Below are 26,875 nucleotides of genomic sequence, written 5' to 3' on the forward strand. Positions count from 1 at the left end.
ACTTCCAGAGTTGGACAACGCTCATCAGTAAAGAAGACGGTTTTAAAATTAGTCTTCATGTATGTCTGGGCCCACTGCAACCGTTCCTGCTTGTGAGCATTGTTTAGGGGCGGCCGAACAGTAGGTTTATGCACACCTGCAACCTCCTTTACCGTGAGGTTCCCACAAGATCAGATGGACCAGCAACTTCATATACAAATTTGCTGCTTTGTGATGGTATTTCAGCAGCTGCTCTGATAATCCGATGTATTTGTCTGGCAGAAACCTTCCTTATTATGTCTTTATCTGCACCAACCTGTCTGTGCTGTGTATCAGCCATAGATGTCTTCACAGTATGAGGTTTATGCACAACTGCAACCTCCTACACCTTGAGGTCCGCACAATTCCAGATGGACCAGCAACTTCACATATCAGTTTGCTGCTTTGTGATATTTAGCAGCACATGTATTTGTCTGGCAGAAACCTTCTTAATTATGCCTTTATCTGCACCAACCCATCTGTGCTGTGTATCGGCCACAGATGTCTTCACAGTATGAGGTTTATCCACAACTGCAACCTCCTACACCTTGAGGTTTGCATGACTCCAGATGGACCAGCAACTTCACATATCAGTTTGCTGCTTTGTGATGGTATTTCAGCAGCTGCTCTGATAATCCGATGTATTTGTCTGATAGAAACCTTCTTTATTATGCCTTTATCTGCACCAACCTGTCTGTGCTGTGTATCGGCCACTAATGCCTTCACAGTATAGCGGGCTTTACACGCTACGATATCATTAATGAATTATCGTCGTGGTCATGTTGTTTGTGAAGCACATCCGGCGTCATTAACGATATCGCAGTGTGTGACACTTATGAGCGACCTTAAACGATCGCAAAAGCGGGAAAAATCGTTTGCCGCGGAGAGGTCGTCCTGAATCAAAAAATCATTTTCAGTTAAGTAGCGATGTTGTTCGTCGTTCCTGCGGCATCACACATCGCTATGTGTGACTCCGCAGGAGCGACGAACATCTCCTTACCTGCCTCCACCGTCAATGTGGAAGGAAGGAGGTGGGCGGCATGTTACGTCCCACTCATCTCTGCCCCTCCGCTTCTATTGGCCGGCCACTTAGTGACGTCGCGGTGACGCCGCACGCACCTCCCCCTTGAGGGAGGGATTGTTCGTCAGTCACAGCGACGTCGCCGACCAGGTATGTGCGTGTGACGCTGCCGTAGCGATAATGTTCGCTACGGCAGCAATCACCACATATCGAACACACGACGGGGGCGGGTGCTATCGCGCTCGACATCGCTAGCCGATGCTAGCGATGTCGCAGCGTGTAAACCCCGCTTATGAGGTTTATGCACAACTTCAACCTCCTACACCTTGAGGTTCACTTGACTTCAGAGGGACCAGCAACTTCAAATACCTTGTTTCTTTGTGATGGTATTTCAGCAGCTGCTCTCTTAGGGGTGCTTCACACATAGCGAGATCGCTACCGAAATCGCTGCTACGGCATGGTTTTGGTGACGCAGCAGTGACCTCATTAGCGATCTCGCTGTGTGTGACACTGAGCAGCGATCTGGCCCCTGCTGCGAGATCGCTGCTCGTTACACACAGCCCTGGTTCGTTTTCTTCAAAGGCGCTCTCCCACTGTGACGCACAGATCGCTGTGTGTGACAGCGAGAGAGCGACGAAATGAAGCGAGCAGGGAGCAGGAGCCGGCATCTGGCAGCTGTGGTAAGCTGTAACCAGGGTAAACATCTGGTAACCAAGGTGGTTACCCGATATTTACCTTAGTTACCAGCCTCCGCAGCTCTCACGCTGCCTGTGCTGCCGGCTCCGGCTCTCTGCACATGTAGCTGCAGTACACATCGGGTTAATTAACCCGATGTGTACTGTAGCTAGGAGAGCAAGGAGCCAGCGCTAAGCAGTGTGCGCGGCTCCCTGCTCTCTGCACATGTAGCTGCAGTACACATCGGGTTAATTAACCCGATGTGTACTGTAGCTAGGAGAGCAAGGAGCCAGCGCTAAGCAGTGTGCGCGGCTCCCTGCTCTCTGCACATGTAGCTGCAGTACACATTGGGTTAATTAACCCGATGTGTACTGTAGCTAGGAGAGCAAGGAGCCAGCGCTAAGCAGTGTGCGCGGCTCCCTGCTCTCGCGGTTATGATCGCTGCTTCGGCTGCTGTGTTTGACAGCTAAGCAGCGATCATAACAGCGACTTACAAGGTCGCTGTTACGTCACAGAAAATGGTGACGTAACAGCGACCTCGTTGTCGCTGTCGCTTAGTGTGAACCAGCCCTTAATCTGATGCTTTTGTCTGGCAGAAACCTTCCTCATTATGCCTTTATCTGCACCAACCCATCTGTACTGTGTACCAGCCGCAAATGCCTTCACAGTATGAGGATCATGCTTAAGTTTTTTTCAACTGTTTCATACCTTGTCCAAGGCATTGAACTATTTGACGCTTTTCGGCAGCACAGATCCTTTTCTTTCCCATATTGCTTGAAACCTGTGGCTGCGTAATAATATGGAACTTCTTTCTTTAGTAGTTTTCTTTTAATAGGACTCACCTGGAACTAATATTCACAGGAGCCGGAGATTGATTTCAGTGATCCAAAGAACTCTGAGACTGAAGACTACCCATACGTTTATGTGAAAAACATAAAACTTCCATGCAAATTGCATAATAATTTGGAACGCGGTGTGGGAACAAACCAGTTGACCTCAATAAGTGAAAGCTATATTTTAATTCATCTGCCTTCCACTTACCTGCAAATTAGACATCCCGACAGCGGCTATTACTCCAAACATCACCAGAAACATGCCACCGATCACCGGCGTTGGGATAGTAGCAAAAACAGCACCAATTTTACTGAAGACGCCCAAAAGGAGCATCAGCACCCCACCGGTAATGATCACCATCCGACTCCCAACCTGGAACACAATGAGAAATATCAAATTGGCTGCTCCACCGCCGCTCCATCCAATCTCCTCTTGGCTTCAGTCTTCTGGCAATCGGACCCCCAGAGATGATGGATGAAATACCCCTTAAAGTTCCATGCGAGAACACTTACCCTGGTGATTCCCAGAGCGCCGACATTTTCACTGTATGATGTGGTCCCATTCCCGGTGCCCCATGCTCCGGCCAATAGGCAACCGATCCCTTCAATCCCAATCCCTCTGTTTATGGCGTGCTTCGGTGGCGGAGGTGCCCCAGAAAGTCGTGCGCATGCGTGGTAATCACCCACCGACTCCACCATGGATGAGATGACTCCAGCCAGGATCCCAAACACGCCCTCCAGACTGACGGTAGGCAGACCCCATTGGCCTAAAAGACAGACAGACTGCCAAAGCTTAATGTCATATATTGAGTAGGAGTATGTACTCTGAATAGTCTGTGAGATCAGGGTGCCGCCCTTTAATTAGGCCCCCAAAAAAAGCTTCCACCCAAGAAAGCTACTAAATATGGTCCAGGAAGAACTCGATCAGTGGGCATCAGAATGCGGAGACCCTCATTGATTGTAAGAATTGGGCATTTAGCTGTTGAACCCCATTGTTCTAGATGTTATCTTAAGGGTTGAGCGAGCACTACCATGCTTAGGTGCTCAGTACTCTTTTAGATCCATGGTTTTCATATCTTGTACTGATGAGGTATAACAAGCCTGGAACAGGCATCCTCCTCTACTTCTTATATATATGAAAAATGCTTAAATTTCCCTTTGATTCCCAATATACTCGGTACTTGAGTCACGCCAATCCAAGTATGCAATTGCTCATTACGAGCACCTGAGCACGGTAGTTCCCGCTCATCACTAGTTACGAGTACCGAGCACCCGAGCATGGTAGTGCCCGCTCATCACTAGTTACCAGTACCAAGCACCTGAGCATGGTAGTGACTGCTCATCACTAGTTAGTTACAAGTACTGAGCACCCGAGCATGGTAGTGCCCGCTCATCACTAGTTACGCGTACCGAGCACCCGAGCATAGTAGTGCCCGCTCATCACTATTTACGAGTACTCAGCACCCGAGCATGGTAGTGCCCGCTCATCACTAGTTAGCAGTACTGAGCACCTGAGCATGGTAGTGCCCACTCATCACTAGTTACAAGTACAGAGCACCCGAGCATGGTAGTGCTCACTCATCACTAGTTACAAGTACAGAGCACCTGAGCATGGTAGTGACCTCTCATCACTAGTGATCGTCATCTATCCTGTCAATAGGTGATCATTTCTTATCAGAATATACCTTTAATTTAGGGTCTTAATATTTATGTCCACTATTTACATATAAATATATAAGTAGAGGAGGAGGTCTGTTCCAGGCTTGTTACACCTCATCAGTGCAAGATATCAAAACAATAGGTCTAAAAAGAAAAACCTGGCAAGAAACCAAATTCATTAACTAATCATGTTATGATATACAGTACTAGGATGAAAAGAACAAAAAAACAACCCATCCCAATGAGTGGTGACTCCATGTAGCAATTTTCCTTATCTTGCCCTCATGAGGAGTAAAAAGACAGGAGCATGTAAACTGGAATACAAAGCACTAAGATTTCTGCGCTGCATCCTTACGAGGCTAATACATCCCTACCTGACGATGGGAGTCGGAAATGGATAGGTTATATAAAGTGTATGCATCTGCTGCAGAACTTCATAATACACAGACGTGATACCTGGATAAGGAAAGCGAAACCACGGAGCACGAGCCAAGACATCGCCTTTGACGTCAGTACGGGCGAAATACCCGTAAGTCTCAGGTTTGGATGGGAAGACGTTGGTGATGGTGAGAATGTAACAGATTAACCAAGAAATGGAGATGCCAAGAAGAACCTAAACCAGAGAAGGAGCATGAGTCAGGAGTAATGCTAAGGAGTAACGACCAATCCGTAATATCCGGAACAAGTGGCATTACCGGGAAGATCTGGAAGACGTATGTTCTGGAGTACTGCCACTTTCTGCTACTTTTTGAGTAGTACGGGATCAGGAGAGGAATGTTCCTTAGGTATTGGGAGAACAATATGATGAAGAAAGTCGTCCTGGAGGACAACAAATGAAGAAGTCAAAATTTAAAGGGGAACTCCACAATAAAATATCCCGACCAAAGGAGAAAACTCAAGGAGTGCAAAATTCTTAAATATTTAGTATAAGGTTTTTAGATTTACTTACATGATTGATATCCCCCAATGGGTCCCTGCGTCGTTACCAGCAGAATGAAAGAGGGGAAGAGCGATGAGAGTAATGGTAGGAGCGATCGTCAAAGGACCAATGAACCTCATAAGGAAACCGATCAATCCGGAAAATCCAACCAGGATCTGAAAGCAGGAAGCGACCATAATGGCTCCCTGAACCTGGAAAAATATATAGAAAAGAGAGGTTTGAAATGGTGCAGTTTTCATATTGGCCACTAGATGTCAGTAGAGCAGCTGTAGACTCCAGGAAGCATCTCACTTTACACTATGCTGTGAAGCTGCGCGGTATCACTTTATTTTGCCTATTATATGGAGGTTTAGTGGCAAAATGCCCCAGGAGGGCCAGCGATGATATTCTTTCCCTTTCTCTTCCCTCCAGGGAAAAAAAAAATTAGTATGCAGAGAATAAAAGAAAACTGTCTCACTAGCGCCACCTACTGGACGCAGAACCCAATAGCGCTGCAGGTAATAGCAATACTTGTTTTTACAGACAAGGAAATACACAATAAATTCGTGTGATGACGCGACTGACGGAAACACAAAGATCATTCATGATGTTTTTGTATTTGAAAGCCAAACTTTGGACTTTGTCACAAGTTTCCTTTAGTTCTAATGACCGAATTCCATTAGTGCACGGCATGTATAGAGCATTGTTCACACTTTATATATAACTGGGGGAGGCGTGATCCATCCCATAATGGTTATAGATGGGTAAATGTATAGAAAACTGGGAATTAACTATTGTAACTGGAAGTCGCTGTAGAAGCTAAAAAGCATAAAGCAATAAGTAATGTATGTGCACAGTGACTGCACCAGCAGACTAGTGAGTGCAGCTCTGGAGTATTATACAGGAGGTAACTCCGGATCAGTAATGTATGTACACAGTGACTGCACCAGCAGAATAGTGAGTGCAGCTCTGGAGTATAATGCAGGAGGTAACTCAGGATCAGTAATGTAATGTATGTACACAGTGACTGCACCAGCAGAATAGTGAGTGCAGCTCTGGAATATAATACAGGAGGTAACTCCGGATCAGTAATGTAATGTATGTACACAGTGACTGAACCAGCAGAATAGTGAGTGCAGCTCTGGAGTATAATACAGGAGGTAACTCAGGATCAGTAATGTAATGTATGTACACAGTGACTGCACCAGCAGAATAATGAGTGCAGCTCTGGAGTATAATGCAGGATGTAACTCAGGATCAGTAATGTAATGTACGTACACAGTGACTGCGCCAGCAGAATAGTGAGTGCAGCTCTGAAGTATAACACAGGATGCAACTCAGGATCAGTAATGTAATGTATGTACACAGTGACTGCACCAGCAGAATACTGAGTGCAGCTCTGGAATATAATACAGGATGTAACTCAGGATCAGTAATGTAATGTATGTACACAGTGACTGCACCAGCAGAATAGTGAGTGCAGCTCTGGAGTATAATACAGGAGGTAACTCAGGATCAGTAATATAATGTATGTTCACAGTGACTGCACCAGCAGAATAGTGAGTGCAGCTCTGGAGAATAATTCAGGAGGTAACTCAGGATCAGTAATGTCTGTACACAGTGACTGCACCAGCAGAATAGTGAGTGCAGCTCTGGAGTATAATACAGGAGGTAACTCAGGATCAGTAATATAATGTATGTACACAGTGACTGCATCAGCAGAATAGTGAGTGCAGCTCTGGAGTATAATACAGGAGGTAACTCAGGATCAGTAATATAATGTATGTACACAGTGACCGTACCAGCAGAATAGTGAGTGCAGCTCTGGAGTATAATATATGATATACAGTAATGCATGACATTTATGCATCGTCAGATTATTTTTCCACATTACCTCACGTAACCGTGACTGCCAAACATTCACAAATTCTGGTGATGTGGCATTCACAAGGTTGGCGTTTTGGGTCCATTCTGGGCATCTCCACTTGGGAAGCGAGAGCATGGCAAGGGTTGGGGTCAAGAAGGTGAATGTTCCTCCTTGTAAGATCGGTAACCTGCAAGCGACACACAATGTCTTATCATTTTCTTAAAGGGATGTTACATGGATATTCTGACTGCAGACATTAATTATAATTATATTCGCCATCAATTTGTCCATAGCAACCAGAGCAACAAGTGGTTGCTGTGGGTAATGGGAGCTGTTTCCCAGCACATCTAAGGCCATGGGCTCATAATATTGTTCATAGCAACCAGAGCGAGAAGCGGTTGCTATGGGCAATGGGAGCTGTTTCCCAGCACGTCTGAGGACAGGGGCTTATAATATAGTCCATAGCAACCAGAGCGACAAGTGGTTGCTATGGGCAATGGGAGCTGTTTCCCAGCACGTCTGAGGATGGGGGCTTATAATATAGTCCATAGCAACCAGAGCGACAAGTGGTTGCTATGAGCAATGGGAGCTGTTTCCCAGCACGTCTGAGGATGGGGGCTTATAATATAGTCCATAGCAACCAGAGCGACAAGTGGTTGCTATGGGCAATGGGAGCTGTTTCCCAGCACGTCTGAGGATGGGGGCTTATAATATAGTCCATAGCAACCAGAGTGACAAGTGGTTGCTATGGGCAATGGGAGCTGTTTCCCAGCACGTCTGAGGATGGGGGCTTATAATATAGTCCATAGCAACCAGAGCGACAAGTGGTTGCTATGGGCAATGGGAGCTGTTTCCCAGCACGTCTGAGGCCGTGGGCTTATAATATAGTCCATAGCAACCAGAGCGACAAGTGGTTGCTATGGGCAATGGGAGCTGTTTCCCAGCACGTCTGAGGACAGGGGCTTATAATATAGTCCATAGCAACCAGAGCGACAAGTGGTTGCTATGGGCAATGGGAGCTGTTTCCCAGCACGTCTGAGGCCGTGGGCTTATAATATAGTCCATAGCAACCAGAGCGACAAGTGGTTGCTATGGGCAATGGGAGCTGTTTCCCAGCACGTCTGAGGATGGGGGCTTATAATATAGTCCATAGCAACCAGAGCGACAAGTGGTTGCTATGGGCAATGGGAGCTGTTTCCCAGCACGTCTGAGGCCGTGGGCTTATAATATAGTCCATAGCAACCAGAGCGACAAGTGGTTGCTATGGGCAATGGGAGCTGTTTCCCAGCACGTCTGAGGACAGGGTCTTATAATATAGTCCATAGCAACCAGAGCGACAAGTGGTTGCTATGGGCAATGGGAGCTGTTTCCCAGCACGTTTGAGGCCGTGGGCTTATAATATAGTCCATAGCAACCAGAGCGACAAGTGGTTGCTATGGGCAATGGGAGCTGTTTCCCAGCACGTCTGAGGACAGGGGCTAATAATATAGTCCATAGCAACCAGAGCGACAAGTGGTTACTATGGGCAATGGGAGCTGTTTCCCAGTACGTCTGAGGCTGTGGGCTTATAATATAGTCCATAGCAACCAGAGCGACAAGTGGTTGCTATGGGCAATGGGAGCTGTTTCCCAGTACGTCTGTGGCCGTGGGCTTATAATATAGTCCATAGCAACCAGAGCGACAAGTGGTTGCTATGGGCAATGGGAGCTGTTTCCCAGCACGTCTGAGGACAGGGGCTTATAATATAGTCCATAGCAACCAGAGCGACAAGTGGTTGCTATGGGCAATGGGAGCTGTTTCCCAGCACGTTTGAGGCCGTGGGCTTATAATATAGTCCATAGCAACCAGAGCGACAAGTGGTTGCTATGGGCAATGGGAGCTGTTTCCCAGTACGTCTGTGGCCGTGGGCTTATAATATAGTCCATAGCAACCAGAGCGACAAGTGGTTGCTATGGGCAATGGGAGCTGTTTCCCAGCACGTCTGAGGACAGGGGCTTATAATATAGTCCATAGCAACCAGAGCGACAAGTGGTTGCTATGGGCAATGGGAGCTGTTTCCCAGCACGTTTGAGGCCGTGGGCTTATAATATAGTCCATAGCAACCAGAGCGACAAGTGGTTGCTATGGGCAATGGGAGCTGTTTCCCAGCACGTCTGAGGACAGGGGCTTATAATATAGTCCATAGCAACCAGAGCGACAAGTGGTTGCTATGGGCAATGGGAGCTGTTTCCCAGTACGTCTGAGGCTGTGGGCTTATAATATAGTCCATAGCAACCAGAGCGACAAGTGGTTGCTATGGGCAATGGGAGCTGTTTCCCAGTACGTCTGTGGCCGTGGGCTTATAATATAGTCCATAGCAACCAGAGCGACAAGTGGTTGCTATGGGCAATGGGAGCTGTTTCCCAGCACGTCTGAGGACAGGGGCTTATAATATAGTCCATAGCGACCAGAGCGACAAGTGGTTGCTATGGGCAATGGGAGCTGTTTCCCAGTACGTCTGAGGCTGTGGGCTTATAATATAGTCCATAGCAACCAGAGCGACAAGTGGTTGCTATGGGCAATGGGAGCTGTTTCCCAGCACGTCTGAGGACAGGGGCTTATAATATAGTCCATAGCAACCAGAGCGACAAGTGGTTGCTATGGGCAATGGGAGCGGTTTACCAGCACGTCTGAGGTCGGGGGCTTATAATATGTCATCCAGTAACTTCTCTTTATCCTTATCGGATTTCCTTCCATCAGTTATTGACCTCGCAGTGAAACATTAAATGGCTGCTGTCAGAGGGACGAGTCTCTCCTAGACACAATACATGACAGGAGATAGGAGGACGCACTGTCGACCTCCATTTTGTTATTTTTCAGTGTTAGATATCTGTCATTTATCTACTTTTATGACTTGTTGAGTAAGAGGCAGAAAAAAATAATATTTACGGTTGTAAAACAGTAAAAGGCTAAACTGCCTGACTGAGCACCAAAACATGGCGGTACATTTAAGACATTATCCATAGCAACCAATCACGGCGCAGCTTTCATCTCTGATGGGGCTCATGAGAAATGAAAGCTGCATTGTGATTGGTTGATATGAGCATCAACAAAAAAAGGTTCCTTAAAAGGCTGTTTTCCTACTCAAAACCATTGAGGGGGATAAAAAATAATGGCCGCCAATAATCGGATTAAGGTTTATTTGATTCTCAAATGGCAAATCTGGCAATGATTGCTGAAATCTCCCACATAATGGCACCAAAATGAAGTCCCATTGCGTTTTCTTCCCCTTGGAAACAGGCGTAATGTAAAAAGGGGTACACAGTAGCTGTGCAAAACAATTTCTCATAAAACATTCACGATCACTTGGAATTAAAGGGATTGTCCAGTATTAGAAACAACATGGCTTCTTTCTTGCAGGAACAGCACCCCCCTAGTGACAGGTTGTTTCTGGTGTTACAAATCAGTCCTATTAAAGTGAATGGAGCCGAGCTGCAATACCGCACACAACCTATTGACTAGGATGGCGCTGTTTCTCCCGTGAGCTTACCTGACCCCGAAGAGAACCTGCAGGAGGGTGCAAATCCCGGAGACGAAAAAGATGGTGCTAATAAGGTGACTTTGGGTCAAAGGGTCGTAGGTCAAACACAAGTCTTTGGATAGGATCAATGGAATAGCAACAATACCCCCGAGGGCGGTCAGGTAATGCTAGAGGGGGCGAAAGCAGGGACATATAAGGCAATGGACCAAAAACAATATGGCCGCCAATTAATGGGTAATGTCAACCCCCATTACCTGAATGCCCAAGAAGATGCACAAGTACCAGGGGGGCACGTCCGTCACCGTATACGCCAGCTTGTTCCCGTTGTTGTCCCTCTGACTGATTTTTGACTTTTCTTGGCCAATGGGTTTTATATCAGATGAAGACGTGATGTTATAATGATTAACATCTTCTATCTGTCAAAGAAAAGGAACTTTGATTAGAGGTCATCGGGCTGCTGGCACCGGAAAGAACCTCGTTACATTTCCGGTAGCGCTTTAATGGATTCCCAAACAGCGTGTTACATGTTTCGGCTGCAGTTTGTGCTCCAGAGCTGCTCTTCCTGCTTCTAAATGGCAACAGGAAAGACAAATTCAATGACAACAGACATTGGCTATTAAAAGAAGGGTAGGAGATAGTGTTGAGCGGACCCGGACCGGCAAAATCCTGATCCGCGCGGTTTGAGCGGCACAGATCCGAGTCCGACCCGGACGCGGGATTCCGGGTGCACAATCCGGATTTGGCAATTTTTTTTATTTTTATTTTTTCTCCCCTCTCCCCTCTCCCCTCTCCCCTCTCCCCTCTCCCCTCTCCCCTCTCCCCTCTCCCCTCTCCCCTCTCCCCTCTCCCCTCTCCCCTCTCCCCTCTCCCCTCTTTGTCCACCTTTGCAGCATCTCTTTTCTACATCGTCTTCAGGCTGTGTTCACACTTTGCACATGTTTAACTTGTTTGTGACTTTTTGGGAAAGTCTGAAGAATCTACAGCTGTGGACAAAAGTTTTGACACTGCCAAAATTTAGGTTTGCTGCTTCGCTGGTTTTCGATTTTTTTCGGTCGGATGTTTCTATGGTTACAGAAGTACAATTGCAAACATTTTAGAGGTTTTTAAACTTTTATTGACAAACACATCAAGTTTATGCCAAGATTCAGAAAGGGTGTTGACTCTTCTCTCTGTAGACTTCTGCCCTTTGCCCGGCAGCTGGATATCGGCAGCTGGATATCGGCAGCTGGATATCGGCAGCTGGATATCGGCTTCTGGCAGATCACCCATTCTTGTCTAATCAGTTCTTGGGGTTTATCGCAATCAATGTGTTTTCGTTTGTCCTCTGCATTTTGAGGATTGCTAACATTGGATTGAGATCTGGGGAGTTTCTTAGCCATTGACCCAAAATTTCAATGTTTTGCTCACCAAGTTGCTTACAGTCAGGGCCGAGAAAGTGTTGGCACCCTTGAAATTGTTCCACAAAATGAAGTACTGTATTTTTTGTTTTATAAGATACACCGGATTATAAGACACACCCCAAATTTAGAGGGAAAAAAAGCGGGTCAGTTTTATAATCCGGTGTTGTCTTACCAGCAGGGGCGGCTGCGGTGGTGGAGAGGGGTCACATGAGGCAGGGGCGATGCTGGAGTAGGGCGATGCTGCAGACGGTGCGGCAGGTGTCCCAGATGCTGTGAGGCAGGGGCCATCCTATCTTGATACTGTCGGCGGTGTGGGCTTCAAAGAAATGGCGCCCGGACTTAAGCGAGCTTTACACGAGGCGATAGATTGTGCGATATGTCGTCGGGGTCACAGTTTTCGTGACGCACATCCGGCATACCGCACAAAGTCGTCTCGTGTGACACTGTGAAGCCCTGGCACAGCCAGGTTGTCACAGAAAGAGTTAATCCTCCTTGGTAATCTGATCTCACACCGGTGCAGCCAGACAAAGCACAGCCCCCAGTGTAAGGGAAAAGCAGAGGAGAGGGGAGGGGCTGGAGCAGAGAGTGTGTGGAGAGCAGACAGGACAGAGGTCTGGAGTTTAGCTCCCAGGCTGGGAGTGAAGCGTTCTCCAAAAGGGCCGGGGCAGGCCGTAGTGAGGAAGGGGCCAGAACAGGTAGCCGGAGCCGGGCGGTGGCCCCTCGGTACCTGGGTGACCCGGATCACTACAGGGGAGAGGATTCCCCGTTCCCGGCTGAGGAGAAAGAGGAGGAGAGTGGAGAGAAAGGCACTTTGCTGCAGGGAAGGAACAACAAGGGCTGCTGCACCGTGTGTGGGACACTAACACCCCCGTACTGGAGGCCGCGGACACCGGCAATTCTTAGTTCACCAGTGACTCCGTGTGACTTTCTTGTGAGTACACCCGTGCCCTCGGGCACCGCACTGCAGCACTGCGCCCTGTTCCCTGCTTACCCCATCACAGGGCCCCGGGACAACCAACCCCCCTACCCACGGAGGGGAGAGATAACATCTAGCTGCTCCATATCATCGCTCCCGGGATCCCCGTCCAGAGCAGCGGTGGTGTTCCACAATCACCACAACCGTGGGTGGCGTCACGGACAATCTCCCTTAACAAAACCCCTTTTACTGTGGAGCCTGGGATCACAGACCGGGTCACGCTACCGTGATACCCACAGAAGTGACTCTGTGGCCCGGATCTGAGTACCCCCTGGTCCCCGGGCGACACATTTGGCGTCACGAACAGGATCGAACCCATCCAGTTACCTGGAGGAAGTGCGCCTTATTCTGGACTGTCAGCGGTGATCCGCTGCAAAATTTTTAAAGTCGCCATCTTTGCCACCATTTTTGGGCGCGAAAATCTCCCGCCCAGCACCTTCTTCCCCAAGCGTTGGGCGCGAAAAAGAGGCTCCGCCCCCTGAGAACGCGGGCAGAAGTGAAGCTCCTGAGGACCGGAAGCGAAAGGGAAACTTTAAAAGTTGCTGGAAGGACTGCTCCCGAGTACCAAGGGGGAGCAGGAAGAAGGAACCGCAGCTTATGTGACAAGGACTGTAAAGGCAGGGACGCCAGGACTCTGCCAACATTTGGTTCCTGGAGAGGCCGCCGCAGCGATGCACCGACCCGTTACCCCTGTTACCGGTAGCGGAGCCCGCAGCGCCTGTTGGGGAGGACCCAGACCTGGGGTCCCCAGGCCTCACCTTTGTCATCACCCTGCCACCGGCCCCGGCAGTCCGCCCGGCCGCGACGGAGATGACGACGGCCCCGGCAGTCCGCCCGGCCGCAACGGCAGCAAAGTACCGGTCCCGTTGACCAATCTGGAACCGTTTCTGGACTGGGGTCAAGGGGTGCTGCCCACTTCCTAGGGGCAGCACCAAGGCTAGGTTGTTTTGGTGGGTGACTAAAGGACCCGTCACGTTGACATTATTAAAAGTGTTATTTGTTGTTGCAACGTTGAAGCAATGTGCATCCCGCTGTGGGAAGATTGAAAATGTTTAAAATGTTTTATCCTTTTTCCAGTTTTAATAAATGTTGGTGCCTAGACGGCCCGAGGACGGGCCGTGTTTTACCAAGGGGGTGTGTGACGCCCTGGCACAGCCAGGTTGTCACAGAAAGAGTTAATCCTCCTTGGTAATCTGATCTCACACCGGTGCAGCCAGACAAAGCACAGCCCCCAGTGTAAGGGAAAAGCAGAGGAGAGGGGAGGGGCTGGAGCAGAGAGTGTGTGGAGGGCAGACAGGACAGAGGTCTGGAGTTTAGCTCCCAGGCTGGGAGTGAAGCGTTCTCCAAAGGGGCCGGGGCAGGCCGTAGTGAGGAAGGGGCCAGAACAGGTAGCCGGAGCTGGGCGGTGGCCCCTCGGTACCTGGGTACCCGGATCACTACAGGGGAGAGGATTCCCCGTTCCCGGCTGAGGAGAAAGAGGAGGAGAGTGGAGAGAAAGGCACTTTGCTGCAGGGAAGGAACAACAAGGGCTGCTGCACCGTGTGTGGGACACTAACACCCCCGTACCGGAGGCCGCGGACACCGGCAATTCTTAGTTCACCAGTGACTCCGTGTGACTTTCTTGTGAGTACACCCGTGCCCTCGGGCACCGCACTGCAGCACTGCGCCCTGTTCCCTGCTTACCCCATCACAGGGCCCCGGGACAACCAACCCCCCTACCCACGGAGGGGAGAGATAACATCTAGCTGCTCCATATCATCGCTCCTGGGATCCCCGTCCAGAGCAGCGGTGGTGTTCCACAATCACCACAACCGTGGGTGGCGTCACGGACAATCTCCCTTAACAAAACCCCTTTTACTGTGGAGCCTGGGATCACAGACCGGGTCACGCTACCGTGATACCCACAGAAGTGACTCTGTGGCCCGGATCTGAGTACCCCCTGGTCCCCGGGCGACACAACACCTCCTAGCGACGCAGTAACGCTCACAAATCGTGAGTCGTGTACTCGTCGCTAGGTTTCATAAAATTGTTTAATTAAAATGGCGGCGGTTGTTCATCGTTTCCGTGGCATCACACGTTGCTCCGTGTGACACCACGGGAACGATGAACAGCAGCTTTACCTGCCTCCCGCGGCACCCGCCGGCTATGTGGAAGGAAGGAGGTGGGCGGGATGTTTACATCCCGCTCATCTCCGCCCCTCCGCTTCTATTGGCCGCCTGCCGTGTGACGTCGCTGTGACGCCAAACGTCCCGCCCACTCCAGGAAGTGGACGTTCGTCGCCCACAGCGAGGTCGTCCGGAAGGTAAGTACGTGTGACGGGGGGTAAACGAGTTTGTGCGCCATGGGCAACTAATTGACCGTGACGCAAAAACGACGGGGGAGGGTACGATCGATTGTGCTATCGCACAATCTATCGTCTCGTGTGAAGCAGGCTTTAGCGTGTGTTCTGATTGAGCAATCGGCTCAATGACAAGCCAATATCTAAACTGCGCACACTCCACCTCTGGGCGCCATTTTCCTTAAGTCTTAATGGGCCGGAGGAGGCGTGTGCGCAGATGAGATCTTGAGCCGAGATCTCTATCTGAGCACGCTCCAAGTCCAAGCACGCGCCAAGTCCACTGCTGGGAGATCAATGAGCCAGAGGCGGCACGTGAGCAGTTGAGTTCTTGAGCCGAGAGCTCTATCTGCGCACACACCGACTCCGGGCTCCATTATTTGAAGTCCGCATCGCCAACGTTTTCAGGAAGGGATGTCCCCTGCCTCACCGCCCACAGCCAGCACAGCCCCCACAGCTCCCGCAGCCAGCCCGCCCCCACAGCCAGCACAGCCCCCGCAGCCAGCCCGCCCCCACAGCCAGCACAGCCCCCGCAGCCAGCACAGCCCCCACAGCCCCCGCAGCCAGCACAGCCCCCACAGCCAGCACAGCCCCCGCAGCCAGCACAGCACCCGCAGCCAGCAAAGCACCCGCAGCCAGCCTGCCCCCACAACCAGCACAGCCCCCGCAGCCAGCACAGCACCCGCAGCCAGCCTGCCCCCACAGCCAGCACAGCGCCCGCAGCCAGCACAGCCCCCGCAGCCAGCACAGCACCCGCAGCCAGCACAGCCCAAAGCACGCACAGCCCCCGCAGCCAGCCCTCCCCCACAACCAGCACAGCCCCCGCAGCCAGCACAGCACCCGCAGCCAGCCTGCCCCCACAGCCAGCACAGCGCCTGCAGCCAGCACAGCCCCCGCAGCCAGCACAACCCCCGCAGCCAGCACAGCACCCGCAGCCAGCACAGCACCCGCAGCCAGCCTGTCCCCACAACCAGCACAGCCCCCGCAGCCAGCACAGCCCCCGCAGCCAGCCTGCCCCCACAGCCAGCACAGCGCCCGCAGCCAGCACAGCCCCCGCAGCCAGCACAGCACCCACAGCCAGCACAGCCCTCACAGCCAGCACAGCCCCCATAGCCCCCGCAGCCAGCACAGCCCCCGCAGCCAGCACAGCACCCGGAGCCTTGCCCCTGCCTCCTGTGACCAATACCTGTAATCAATAAGACCCTAGTCAGACTAGAAGAATAACTAAACCTGACCCTGATTTGTACCCCCAAATCCAAAATGTAAAAGAAAGGAAAGAATAATGGGAAGGGAAACGCACAAACAAACCACAGGGCAAAGCAAAAGTGATTATCCAGCAAGATTATCCATAACTGTAGAGCTGCGACTCCAAATATCCATCTATCCAGGAATATAGCCAGTAATGAAGGCAAGTGCATGGGGAGGATAAATAGCCCCTCCCAAAATGTGATAGGGCAAATACAAAACTAGAAAGTGAACACTCCTGAATAGAAATAATAAGGAAAGACAAGAGAACCATCAGCAATAAGATGCAGACCAACCAGTCTGTGGTCAAACAGAGAAGGAAACAGACCACACAACCAGAGATCACTGGATTGAGCCCTAGAGTCAAGCCATGACACGAACAACACACACAAAAAAAAGAGAAAAGAAGGCAAATTGGACATCATTTCACACAAACCCCCCAAAATGGGCCAGACAAAAATTTTGGCAACTTTCCAAAATTGTGGGTGAATATGTTTTCTTCAAGCATGTGATACTCGGTCAAACTCACCTTTGGCAAATAACAGGTGTGGGCAATATGGAAAACACCTGAAATCAGATAAAAAGGGGAGAAGTTGACTTATTCTTTGCATTGTGTTTCTGTGTGTGCCACACTACACCATGTTCCAAATTATTATGCAAATTGGTTTTAAGTGTCATAGCGATTATTTTTTTTTTTTAATGAAACTCATGGATGATATTGTGTCTCAGGGTTCTTTGGATCACTGAAATCAATCTCACATACCTGTGCTAATTAGTTTGCCAGGTGAGCCCAATAAAAGGAAAACTGGATGTTCCACAATATTAAGCAGGCCACAGTTTTCAAGTAACATGGGAAAGAAAATGGATCTCTCTGCTGCCGAAAAGCATCAAATAGTGCAATGCCTTGGACAGGGGATGAAAACATTAGATATTTCACGAAAACTTAAGCGTGATCATCGTACTGTGAAGAGATTTGTGGCTGATTCTGAGCACATACGTGTTCATGCTGATAGAAGCAGAATGAGGAAGGTTTCTGCCAGGCGAATCCATCGAATTAAGAGAGCAGCTGCTAAAAAGCCATTACAAACCAGCAAAAAGATATTTGAAGCTGCTGGTGCCTCTGGAGTCCCTCGAACCTCAAAGTGTAGGATCCTTTCACACCTTGCTGTGGTGCATATGTGCCGCCCCGACGCCTGTAGCAGCCAGGCTGCTCGGATCCGGACCCGCTGTGTGGCTCGAGGGACCTCCGGACATGCCAAATTAAAAGGGGACGTAGTTGTACGGCCTTGGCCGTATTCGGTTCGTGACGCCACCCACAGTGTGTGGTGAAGTGGGACACCACCGCTGCTGTTGTGGGACACCCGGGGGCGATGTAGTGGCAGCTGGATGTTAACCCCTCCGTGGGCATTGATGGTTGCCCCGGGACCCAGTATCTTTTTGCAGGGCATGGCGATGGCAGGGGCTTGCGCGCCCGGATGTACCAGGGGATGTTTGGTTACTCACAATTAAATGAATCACACAAGTCTTTTGGTAAACCATTGTGCTGGTGGCCGGCCGCCGCGGCTGGTTGTACTCTGGTCCCTCCCCGGGGCTGGTGGTCGCCGTCTTTTCCCTCTGCACTGTGTTTGCTTGTGATGGACTTCCCGGTATGGAACACGGGAGTCTGCTCCCGGTTTGTTGTGTGCCTGAGGAGCCATGCCCGCTGACGCTGACCCTGGCGGTTGCCATATCCCTCTCTGTGGGTGGTTGTCTGCTTTTGGGACTTTGGTTGGGACAGGACCTATAATCCTGCCCGCAATCAGTTGATTAGCTAGGCCGTTGGTTCCGGTCCTGGCTTCAGGGTCCGAGTACCCCCTCTGTGCACGGTTTCCGGGTCGGGTCTCTGGTGTCGGTACCGGCGGGCTCCAACCCTGTCCCGGTCCACTTCGGATCTCCAGCTGCCATCTTCCCGTCGCCTGCCGACAGAGACCACCGTCTGCCACCTAGCCAAGGTACCAAGGCTCTAAACCTGGCACCGTTCAACTTGAGCTTTGCCTCCGCTGGAGCTACACCTAGCCCCAGCCTCCACTCCTCTCAACTTAAACTACAAACATAATCTGCTTGTTTTCCCACCCCGGGCTGTCTAGACCCCTAGGTGGGCGTTTCCCAACCGCCTTGTCCCACCCACTGGTGTGCCTGTCTTGCCCTGAGGGGGATGACTAGGGTTTAAGGCTGGCTGTATGTAACCCTGTGGGGGAAGGTGTTATGCGGGGGCCTAATGTGTGACTACCTGGTTTTGCCAGGGTGTCACACATAAACCTACTATTTGGCCACCCCTAACCAGTGCCCACAAGCAGAAACGGTTGCAGTGGGCCCAGACATACATGAAGACTAATTTTCAAACAGTCTTGTTTACTGATGAGTGTCGAGCAACACTGGATGGTCCAGATGGATGGAGTAGTGGATGGTTGGTGGATGGCCATCATGTCCCAACAAGGCTGCGACGTCAGCAAGGAGGTGGAGGAGTCATGTTTTGGGCTGGAACCATGGGGAGACAGCTGGTAGGCTCCTTTAGGGTTCCTGAAGGTGTGAAAATGACCTCTGCTAAGTATATAGAGTTTCTGACTGACAATTTTCTTCCATGGTACAAAAATCAGAAACATGCCTTCAGGAGCAAAATCATCTTCATGCATGACAATGCACCATCTCATGCTGCAAATGTACCGCCTCCGTGTCAGCAGCCGAGCTGCTCGGATCCGGATCCGCGGTGGCTTGAGGGGCGTCCGGACCCGGAGGTCTCGTGGCCACTCGAATGAAGGGGGGGTATTTACAGGGGTTATGGTGTATTGAAAGTTTGTGATGCCACCCGTGGTGTGTGGTAAGGTAGAGTACCACCGCTGCGGCTGGAAGTAGCCGGTGGCGATGGAGCGGGCAGCCAGGTGTTTAACCCCTCCACGGGTAGGGGAAATTGCCCCGGGACTCAGTGGTGGTGACAGGGAAGTGCCATTGGGGAGGTAAGGGTCACTTGCGTACTTGTGTCGCCCTGGGCAAGCCAGGGGACACAGGTCACACACCACCACACCCTACATCCCAGTTAGGAACACCAAAGCTAACCAAAAATCCTTGTTGCCTTCCTCCAGAGGCTGATGATTCACACCAGGGGGTGGGCCAGGCAGTTGGCTCCGCCCACCGAGGAGTTCACAGCTCTGGAGGCGGAAGAAACCAGGCAGTTAGAGCTCAGGGAGAGCTTGAGTAAACAGCTAAGATGAGTTAAGGAAGTGAAAGTAGAAGGAAGTAAAGTGGTAAAGGAGGAAATCAAGAGTGGTGACAAAGAGAAAGCCTGAAGTAGTCCAGCTGTGTGCAGGACAGGTCAGCAAGGTCAGCAACGGTGGTGACTGTCTGGAGGGGGACCGTTTGGAAGTTCCTGGAAGGACCGCGGACGGGTAGTGACCCGGCGGTCTGGAGCAGTGTTCCGAAGGACAGTCAGCACCAGGGCAGGGGCCTCTCGGACCCCGGCAAGGCTTGGAGTCGCCATAATTTGCCGAATCCGTCAGTGAAGGGGACATAGATCCCCCAACAACCAAGTCCCGATTGAAGGCAACAGCCCAACCAGAGTAGGAGAGACACCGCCACCGCCAAGGCACCAGTTTCTCAGGGTCAGCGCCTGCGGGCAAAGAGTAGAGCTCCTCCGGTCCAGCTTGAAGCCGGGGAGCGGGTTACCGGTGGGGACCCATCGCAACCAACAAGTACACAAAGGTGCAAGGAAAAGGGACATCACCGTCACCTACTGGGAGAGCAAGTGCAGCCGTCCGTGGGACCGTCTTACCAGCCGTTTGGTTTACCGTAAAAACTGTGTCAACGTCTCAGGCTGAGTGAGTACCACAGTGCCGCAAGGCACAGCGCTGCCCCCGCGTCCCTGCGTCCACCAGGCCCTGCACCTCCCAAACCATCACCGGGCCCCGGGATCACCAACCCCTACCCACGGAGGGGCAACACAACACCTGGCTGCTCCGCATCACCATCCCCGGGATTCCCATATTGAGCAGCGGTGGTGAAATCACCACAACCGTGGGTGGCGTCACGGACAATAAACTATTCCCACACCCAACAAACCCCTTTCACTCACGGGCGAGGAGTGCCGCTCGAGAACCCCCGGGATCCAGCCTACAGCTCGAGCCACCACTGAGCAGCGGCCGCCGGACCCGAGCAGAAGGGGGTGAGCGTAGTGTGCTGACACGCTCCTCCCCGCCCGCGACATACTCACTCAGTCAAATAACGCTGACACTGACAACTGAAGTAAACCAAAGTTCTGGACACTGCTGCCGCTGAGGGGGAGCACGCCTGGGTCCCGTTTCTATTGGTGTTGCCTGTTGATCTGTGACCTTTTCCTGTGGCACCTTGTTTCTCTCTGGTTGGTCCCTGTAGCCGGAAACTAGTCGTGTCCCGCTCCACAGTGTGGCTAACTGAGGGAGTTTTCTCTCAGGGTTCACTCTTGGGATTTCTTGGACCGAATTTGTGGAAAGTCCTATCCCCCTCGTTGCGCTAGTACCCCGATTTTGGAGCGGGTGGAGAGCGGATCTTGAAGGCTCCGTTCTCGTCGGGTAAATTGTCAGGTTGCCTGAAGCTTCTCCCTGACCCAGGGTCCACGTACCGCGTCGTGCTCTGGTCCCAGCCCGGTGATGATACAAGGCCGCCGGCTGTCCTCCACGACAATGCCGTGCCCCTTGTCACGATCCCCTGCGACCGGGGGTCCAGCTCCTACCAGGCCCAGACCAACGTCTGCTACCTAGTAGTTCCAAGGAGCCCAGCTCCTGACCTCCTCTCACTTTCACTTCCAACTCCAACACTACACTCTCCTCAACTCAACTGACTCTCTGACACTCCTGACCTCCCCTTAACCAACCCCCCCCCCCACGTGGGCGACCCTATTCCACTCAGGCCGTCCACTGGTGTGTCTGGTAGGTGTGGTGCAGAGTGTACCTAGGATTTTGATTAGCTGGTCTTGGCAACACAAATTGTCAGGGACCCGTGACCAAGGAGGAGGTGGATATTGCACAGCAGGGCAGGTTGCACAATACCCTGTGATGACCTGATAGGCCAGGGCGTCACACAAAGAATACCTCTGTGTCATTGGCTGCTATGGGCATAAAAGGAGATAAACTCATGGTGTGGCCACCATCGTCCCCTGACCTCAACCCTATAGAGAACCTTGGGAGTATCATCAAGCAAAAGATCTATGAGGGTGGGAGGCAGTCCACATCAAAACAGCAGCTCTGGGAGGCGATTCTGACATCATGCAAAGAAATTAAAGCAAAAACACTCCAAAAACTCACAAGGTCAATGGATGCAAGAATTGTGAAGGTGATATCAAAGAAGGGTTCCTATGTTACCATGTAACTTGGCCTGTCAGGATGTTGTCGGGTGATGACTTTAATTAGTCTGACTGTCATCTGCACCGACCATTTAGGAAAATCAGAGAAAAGTATAATTTGCATAATAATTTGGAACATGGTGTAATCATGGAGAACAGAAAGAGGAGAAAGAACTGTCTGAGGACTTGAGAGCCAAAATTGTCGAAAAATATCCACAATCTCAAGGTTTTAAGTCCATCTTGTTCCTTTCTCCACGGTGCACAACATAATCAACAAGTTTACAACCCATGGCACTGTGGCTAATCTCCCTGGACGTGAATGGCACTGTAGCTAATCTCCCTGGACGTGAATGGCACTGTGGCTAATCTCCCTGGACGTGAATGGCAGGGAAAAATTGGGGAAAGGTTGCAACCTAGGATAGCCCATGTGAACAGGTTACGAGAATGTATTGACACAGTAAAGGCAACTCAGTGGTGACTCAACAACAGAGATTTATTTTAAAGAAAACTGATAGCAGTGGTAGGGTTTGATAAAGGAATAGCACAAATTACTATTGAAAGACAGATTGTTATACAGAAAGAGTTATGTATGAAGGAGATAACCCTTTACACTTATAATACTTCATAAGAGATCATGTAACCGCAGTACGTCTGGACGGGAAGCAGCTCTTTGGGATCTTCTGGAAACAATGCTATGTCTTCAGTCTTCCACTAGCGTTGGTCACGGATATTCCTGTCAGCTCAGGTCTTCTTTGGGGTCAGGTATCTCAGAAGCATGTCTATGGTAATGGCGCACTCTGCTGCTCGCAAGTATTCTCCCATCAAAGTCTTGGCGCCAACTGCTCCCCTCCTTGACCACCTGGGGCTTTTATATTAATCATCTGAGCCATAACTGTCACATTACACAGCGTCTCTTCCAAATTATTCCCTCGAGGAAACACACACTTCACTGCTTAGTTCCAACTTGCCTCCTCTGACCATCAGATGGCGATGTTCTCCTACAGACACTGTGAGATGTCTTCTGCTGTCCTGCTCCCTTATATCCGGATGGTGGATAAGCAGCCTCAATCAAGTTCTAATTAAATTCAAGCTGTCCTGTAGGCTCAAGAGGCATCAGTGCCAACATGAACTATCCATCTACATGTGAATGAAAGGAAACACTATAAAGGAGACACAGGAGGACCGCACCACTGACACAGAGACATAAAAAAGCCAAAATGTACATGAGTAACCAAAATTCTTCTGCGAAAGCGTCTTGTGGACAGATGAGACCAAGATAGAGCTTTTTGGTAAATCACATCATTCTATTGTTTACCGAAAACAGAATGAGGTCCATAAAGAAAAGAACAAAGGACCTACAGTCAGGTATGGTGGAGTCTCATAGATTTTTGGCAATTGTTTTGTGTGCAAAACATTATGAAATCTGAAAATTACCAAAGGATTTTGGGTGGGAATGTGTTAGAAAGTTGGTCATGGGTCATCCAGCAGGACTATGACCCCAAACACGTCAAGAAGCCCCCAGAAATGGATGGAAACAAAGCGCTGGAGAGTTGTGAAGTGGCAGCAACGAGTCCAGATCTAAATCCCATTGACATCTGTGGAGAGCTCTTAAGATTAGTGTTGGGAGAAGAGAAGACGCCCTCACATATGAGAGACCTGGAGCAGTTTATAAAGAAGAGTCCGAAATTTCAGGTGAGAGGAGGAAGAAGCTTGAGGACGGATATAAGTACAATAATTTTCTGAAACAATTTCAAGGGTGCCAACACTTTCGGCCTCACTGTCGTTATGACTTTTTCCTTGTGACATGGCCTCCATCATGCTGCATCATCACCAAATTGCTCCTGGATGGTCGGGAGAAATTCTTGGAGGACATTTAGATCCCATTCTCTATTGATGGCTGTGTTCTTAAGTGAACCCCTCCATGGATGTGAAGCCCCCCTCACGAGTGGTCTCAGGGGCTTTACTGTTGGCAGACAGGACTCACCTTTATCAGAGAAAGTAACTTTGCAGGAAGTGCAGGGATCGGACTGCAGAGGACGGGGGCAAAGTTTTTTTCTCTGATGCAGCATAGTGCCAAGATAATACAGCCATATAGTGAACACACAGCAGACCAAACAGTGCACAAATAATGCCGCTATTGAGTGCCATGAAAAAAGTGCTATATAGTAAACACATAAGAGACCAAACAGTGCCCAAATAATACAGCCATATAGTGCCCTTAAAAAGTGCCAGATGGTGGAAATAACTATTATACTACTGTATAAAGTACTCAAAGAATACAGCAATGCAGTGCTTTATACAAAAGTTTCCCACAGTGAGCACATAACAGACCATACTGTGCCCACATAATACAGCTGTATAGTGCCTTTATAAAAGTGCCATACAGTGAGCACAAAACAGACTATACAGTGCCCAAATAATGCAGCAGTATAGTGCCATTATAAAAGCACCATACAGTGAGCACATAGCAGACCATACAGTGCCCACATAATGCAATAGTATAGTGCCTTTATAAAAGTGCCATACAGTGAGCACAAAATAGACTATACAGTGCCCAAATAATGCAGCTGTATAGTGCCATTATAAAACCGCCATACAGTGAGCACAGAATAGACCATACAGTGCCCAAATAATGCAGCTGTATAGTGCCATTATAAAACCGCCATACAGTGAGCACAGAACAGACCATACAGTGCCCACATAATGCAATAGTATAGTGCCTTTATAAAGCGCCATACAGTGAGCACATAACATACCATACAGTGCCCAAATAATGCAACAGTATTGTGCCATTATAAAACCGCCATACAGTGAGCACAGAACAGACCATACCGTGCCTAAATAATGCAGCAGTATAGTGCCTTTATAAAAGCACCATACAGTGAGCACAGAACAGACTATACAGTGCCCAAATAATGCACCTGTTTAGTGCCTTTATAAAAGCGCCATACAGTGAGCACATAGCAGACCATACAGTGCCCACATAATGCAACAGTATTGTGCCTTTATAAAAGCCCCATACAGTGATCACAGAACAGACCATACCGTGCCTAAATAATGCAGCAGTATAGTGCCTTTATAAAAGCACCATACAGCGAGCACAGAACAGACCATACAGTGCCCAAATAATGCAGCTGTATAGTGCCATTATAAAACCGCCATACAGTGAGCACAGAACAGACCATACCGAGCCTAAATAATGCAGCAGTATAGTGCCTTTATAAAACCGCCATACAGTGAGCACAGAACAGACCATACCGTGCCTAAATAATGCAGCTGTATAGTGCCTTTATAAAAGCACCATACAGTGAGCACAGAACATACCATACAGTGCCCAAATAATGCAGCTGTATAGTGCCTTTATAAAAGTCACATACAGTGAATACATAACAGACCATACAGTGCCCACATAATGCAACAGTATAGTGCCTTTATAAAAGCACCATACAGCGAGCACAGAACAGTGCCCAAATAACACAGCTGTATAGTGCCCTTACAAAAGCACCATACTGTAAGCCCATAACCGACCAAACAGTGCCCAAATGATACAGCCATATCATGCCTTTATAAAAGCGCCATGCAGTGGGCACAAAACAGACCATACAGTGCCCATATAATACAGCTGAATAGTGCCTTTATAAAAGCGCCATACAGTGAGCACATAGCAGACAATACAGTGCCCAAATAATACAGCCATATCATGCCTTTATTAAACTGCCATACAGTGAGCACATAACAGACCATACTGTGCCCAAATAATGCAGCTGTATAGTGCCTTTATAAAAGCGCCATACAGTGAGCACATAGACTGTACTCAGCTGTCTCCAGCAGTCCCATAGACAATGAATGGAGTGATCAGTTGAGCACATGCACCTCCGCTGCTGCCCCCCTAACCCCAATCTTGGGATCGCTGGGGGTCCAGGCAGTTGAAAGTGCAACTCAAAGGAAAAAGGATAACTGTTCTTTTTGGAATATCCCTTTAAATAAATGTGTGTAAGGAGACAATGAGCCCAATTTCCCAGTGATATCTATAGGGTCCCCACTTCCATATGTCATACTGATGACGCGTTCTGACCTGAAACGCAGGGTTATCCACCCCGGCACCGCCGCCGCTCTCCTCCATCGCTCCGGTGCTGGTCTGCGGAGTTACCTGCCCCCCCGGGTGTACGAGGCACCGGCTCCCTGACGCCTCACTGAGGTCCACAGGTTTCCCAACGACGTAACAAGTCAATGAGTAATGAAGGAAGGAGAATAGTGACTATGAGCTGCAGCCTGCGGCAGATCCTCCGCGTGTCCTCGCCCGGGCACAGAATGGTACTCCGTATTGTACCTGGCACAGAGCAGTCAGGATACACAGGTCATGTAGGGAGCGGTGAGAACACTTGGCAGGCACTTAAAGGAGTTCTGTGTTGGAAAGCGCATGATGGCGGTATTATAGGTAAATTATGGCGATACATAGGAATATATTATGGATCCATCCTCTCTTAAAGGAGACCTGTTAGGGCAGGTGCTCGCGGTGCAGATTTGGTGCAGAAATTAAATCTGCACCTTCTGGCTGAAAAACGCATGGAAAAACCCATGCATTTTTGGTGCGTTTTCAGTGAATTTTTGGTGCAGTTTTTTTTCCATGCGTTTTTTTTTATAAAGTCTATGACTGGAAGGGTTAAAAAATGCCCCAAAAAGCAGCGTGCACACAGAACTTCCAGATTTTGGTGTTGATTTCTCAAAAAGCGCACAGCCTTTAAGCCAAATCTACAATCAGACCCCAAATACAATGCACCATTTATAATACTGGGGTCTGCTTATGTGGCGGAGGAGCTCCTAGGTTCCTGCGGACCCATGGCTGCACCCCAAATGTGACCCGCACTCCTGTGAGCCCACACACTACTCATTATCCCGATCGGGGGGAGCGGGGTCACTTCCACTTTCCCAGAATTGATGTCTCTGAGATTTATAATCTAATCCACAAGGAAATAATAAACATGACGCCGTCCCTTTAAGGGATGATCAAATTAGGAAAAGCCTAATATAGAGCAGCCAATGTGGAAAAAATGCCT

General features: G+C 49.7%; 1 protein-coding gene across 1 annotated transcript in view; it reads right to left on the reverse strand.

Moving 5' to 3' along the window:
* Window positions 1-26,113, reverse strand: part of LOC142301073 (solute carrier family 23 member 1-like) — a 35,880-nt gene extending 9,767 nt beyond the window's left edge. Inside the window, exons 1-9 of the mRNA XM_075342092.1 lie at window positions 25,894-26,113; window positions 10,767-10,928; window positions 10,522-10,679; window positions 7,020-7,179; window positions 5,156-5,337; window positions 4,902-5,025; window positions 4,663-4,819; window positions 3,061-3,314; window positions 2,756-2,920 (exon numbers count right to left, since the gene is read on the reverse strand). Coding sequence (XP_075198207.1) covers window positions 2,756-2,920; window positions 3,061-3,314; window positions 4,663-4,819; window positions 4,902-5,025; window positions 5,156-5,337; window positions 7,020-7,179; window positions 10,522-10,679; window positions 10,767-10,928; window positions 25,894-25,941 — 1,410 coding nt within the window. The 5' untranslated portion in view covers window positions 25,942-26,113. The remainder of the gene's footprint in view (window positions 1-2,755; window positions 2,921-3,060; window positions 3,315-4,662; window positions 4,820-4,901; window positions 5,026-5,155; window positions 5,338-7,019; window positions 7,180-10,521; window positions 10,680-10,766; window positions 10,929-25,893) is intronic.
* Window positions 26,114-26,875: the final 762 nt, after the last annotated feature.

The sequence above is a fragment of the Anomaloglossus baeobatrachus genome, chromosome 4 (genome assembly GCF_048569485.1).
Source record: "Anomaloglossus baeobatrachus isolate aAnoBae1 chromosome 4, aAnoBae1.hap1, whole genome shotgun sequence".
NCBI lineage: Eukaryota > Metazoa > Chordata > Amphibia > Anura > Aromobatidae > Anomaloglossus > Anomaloglossus baeobatrachus.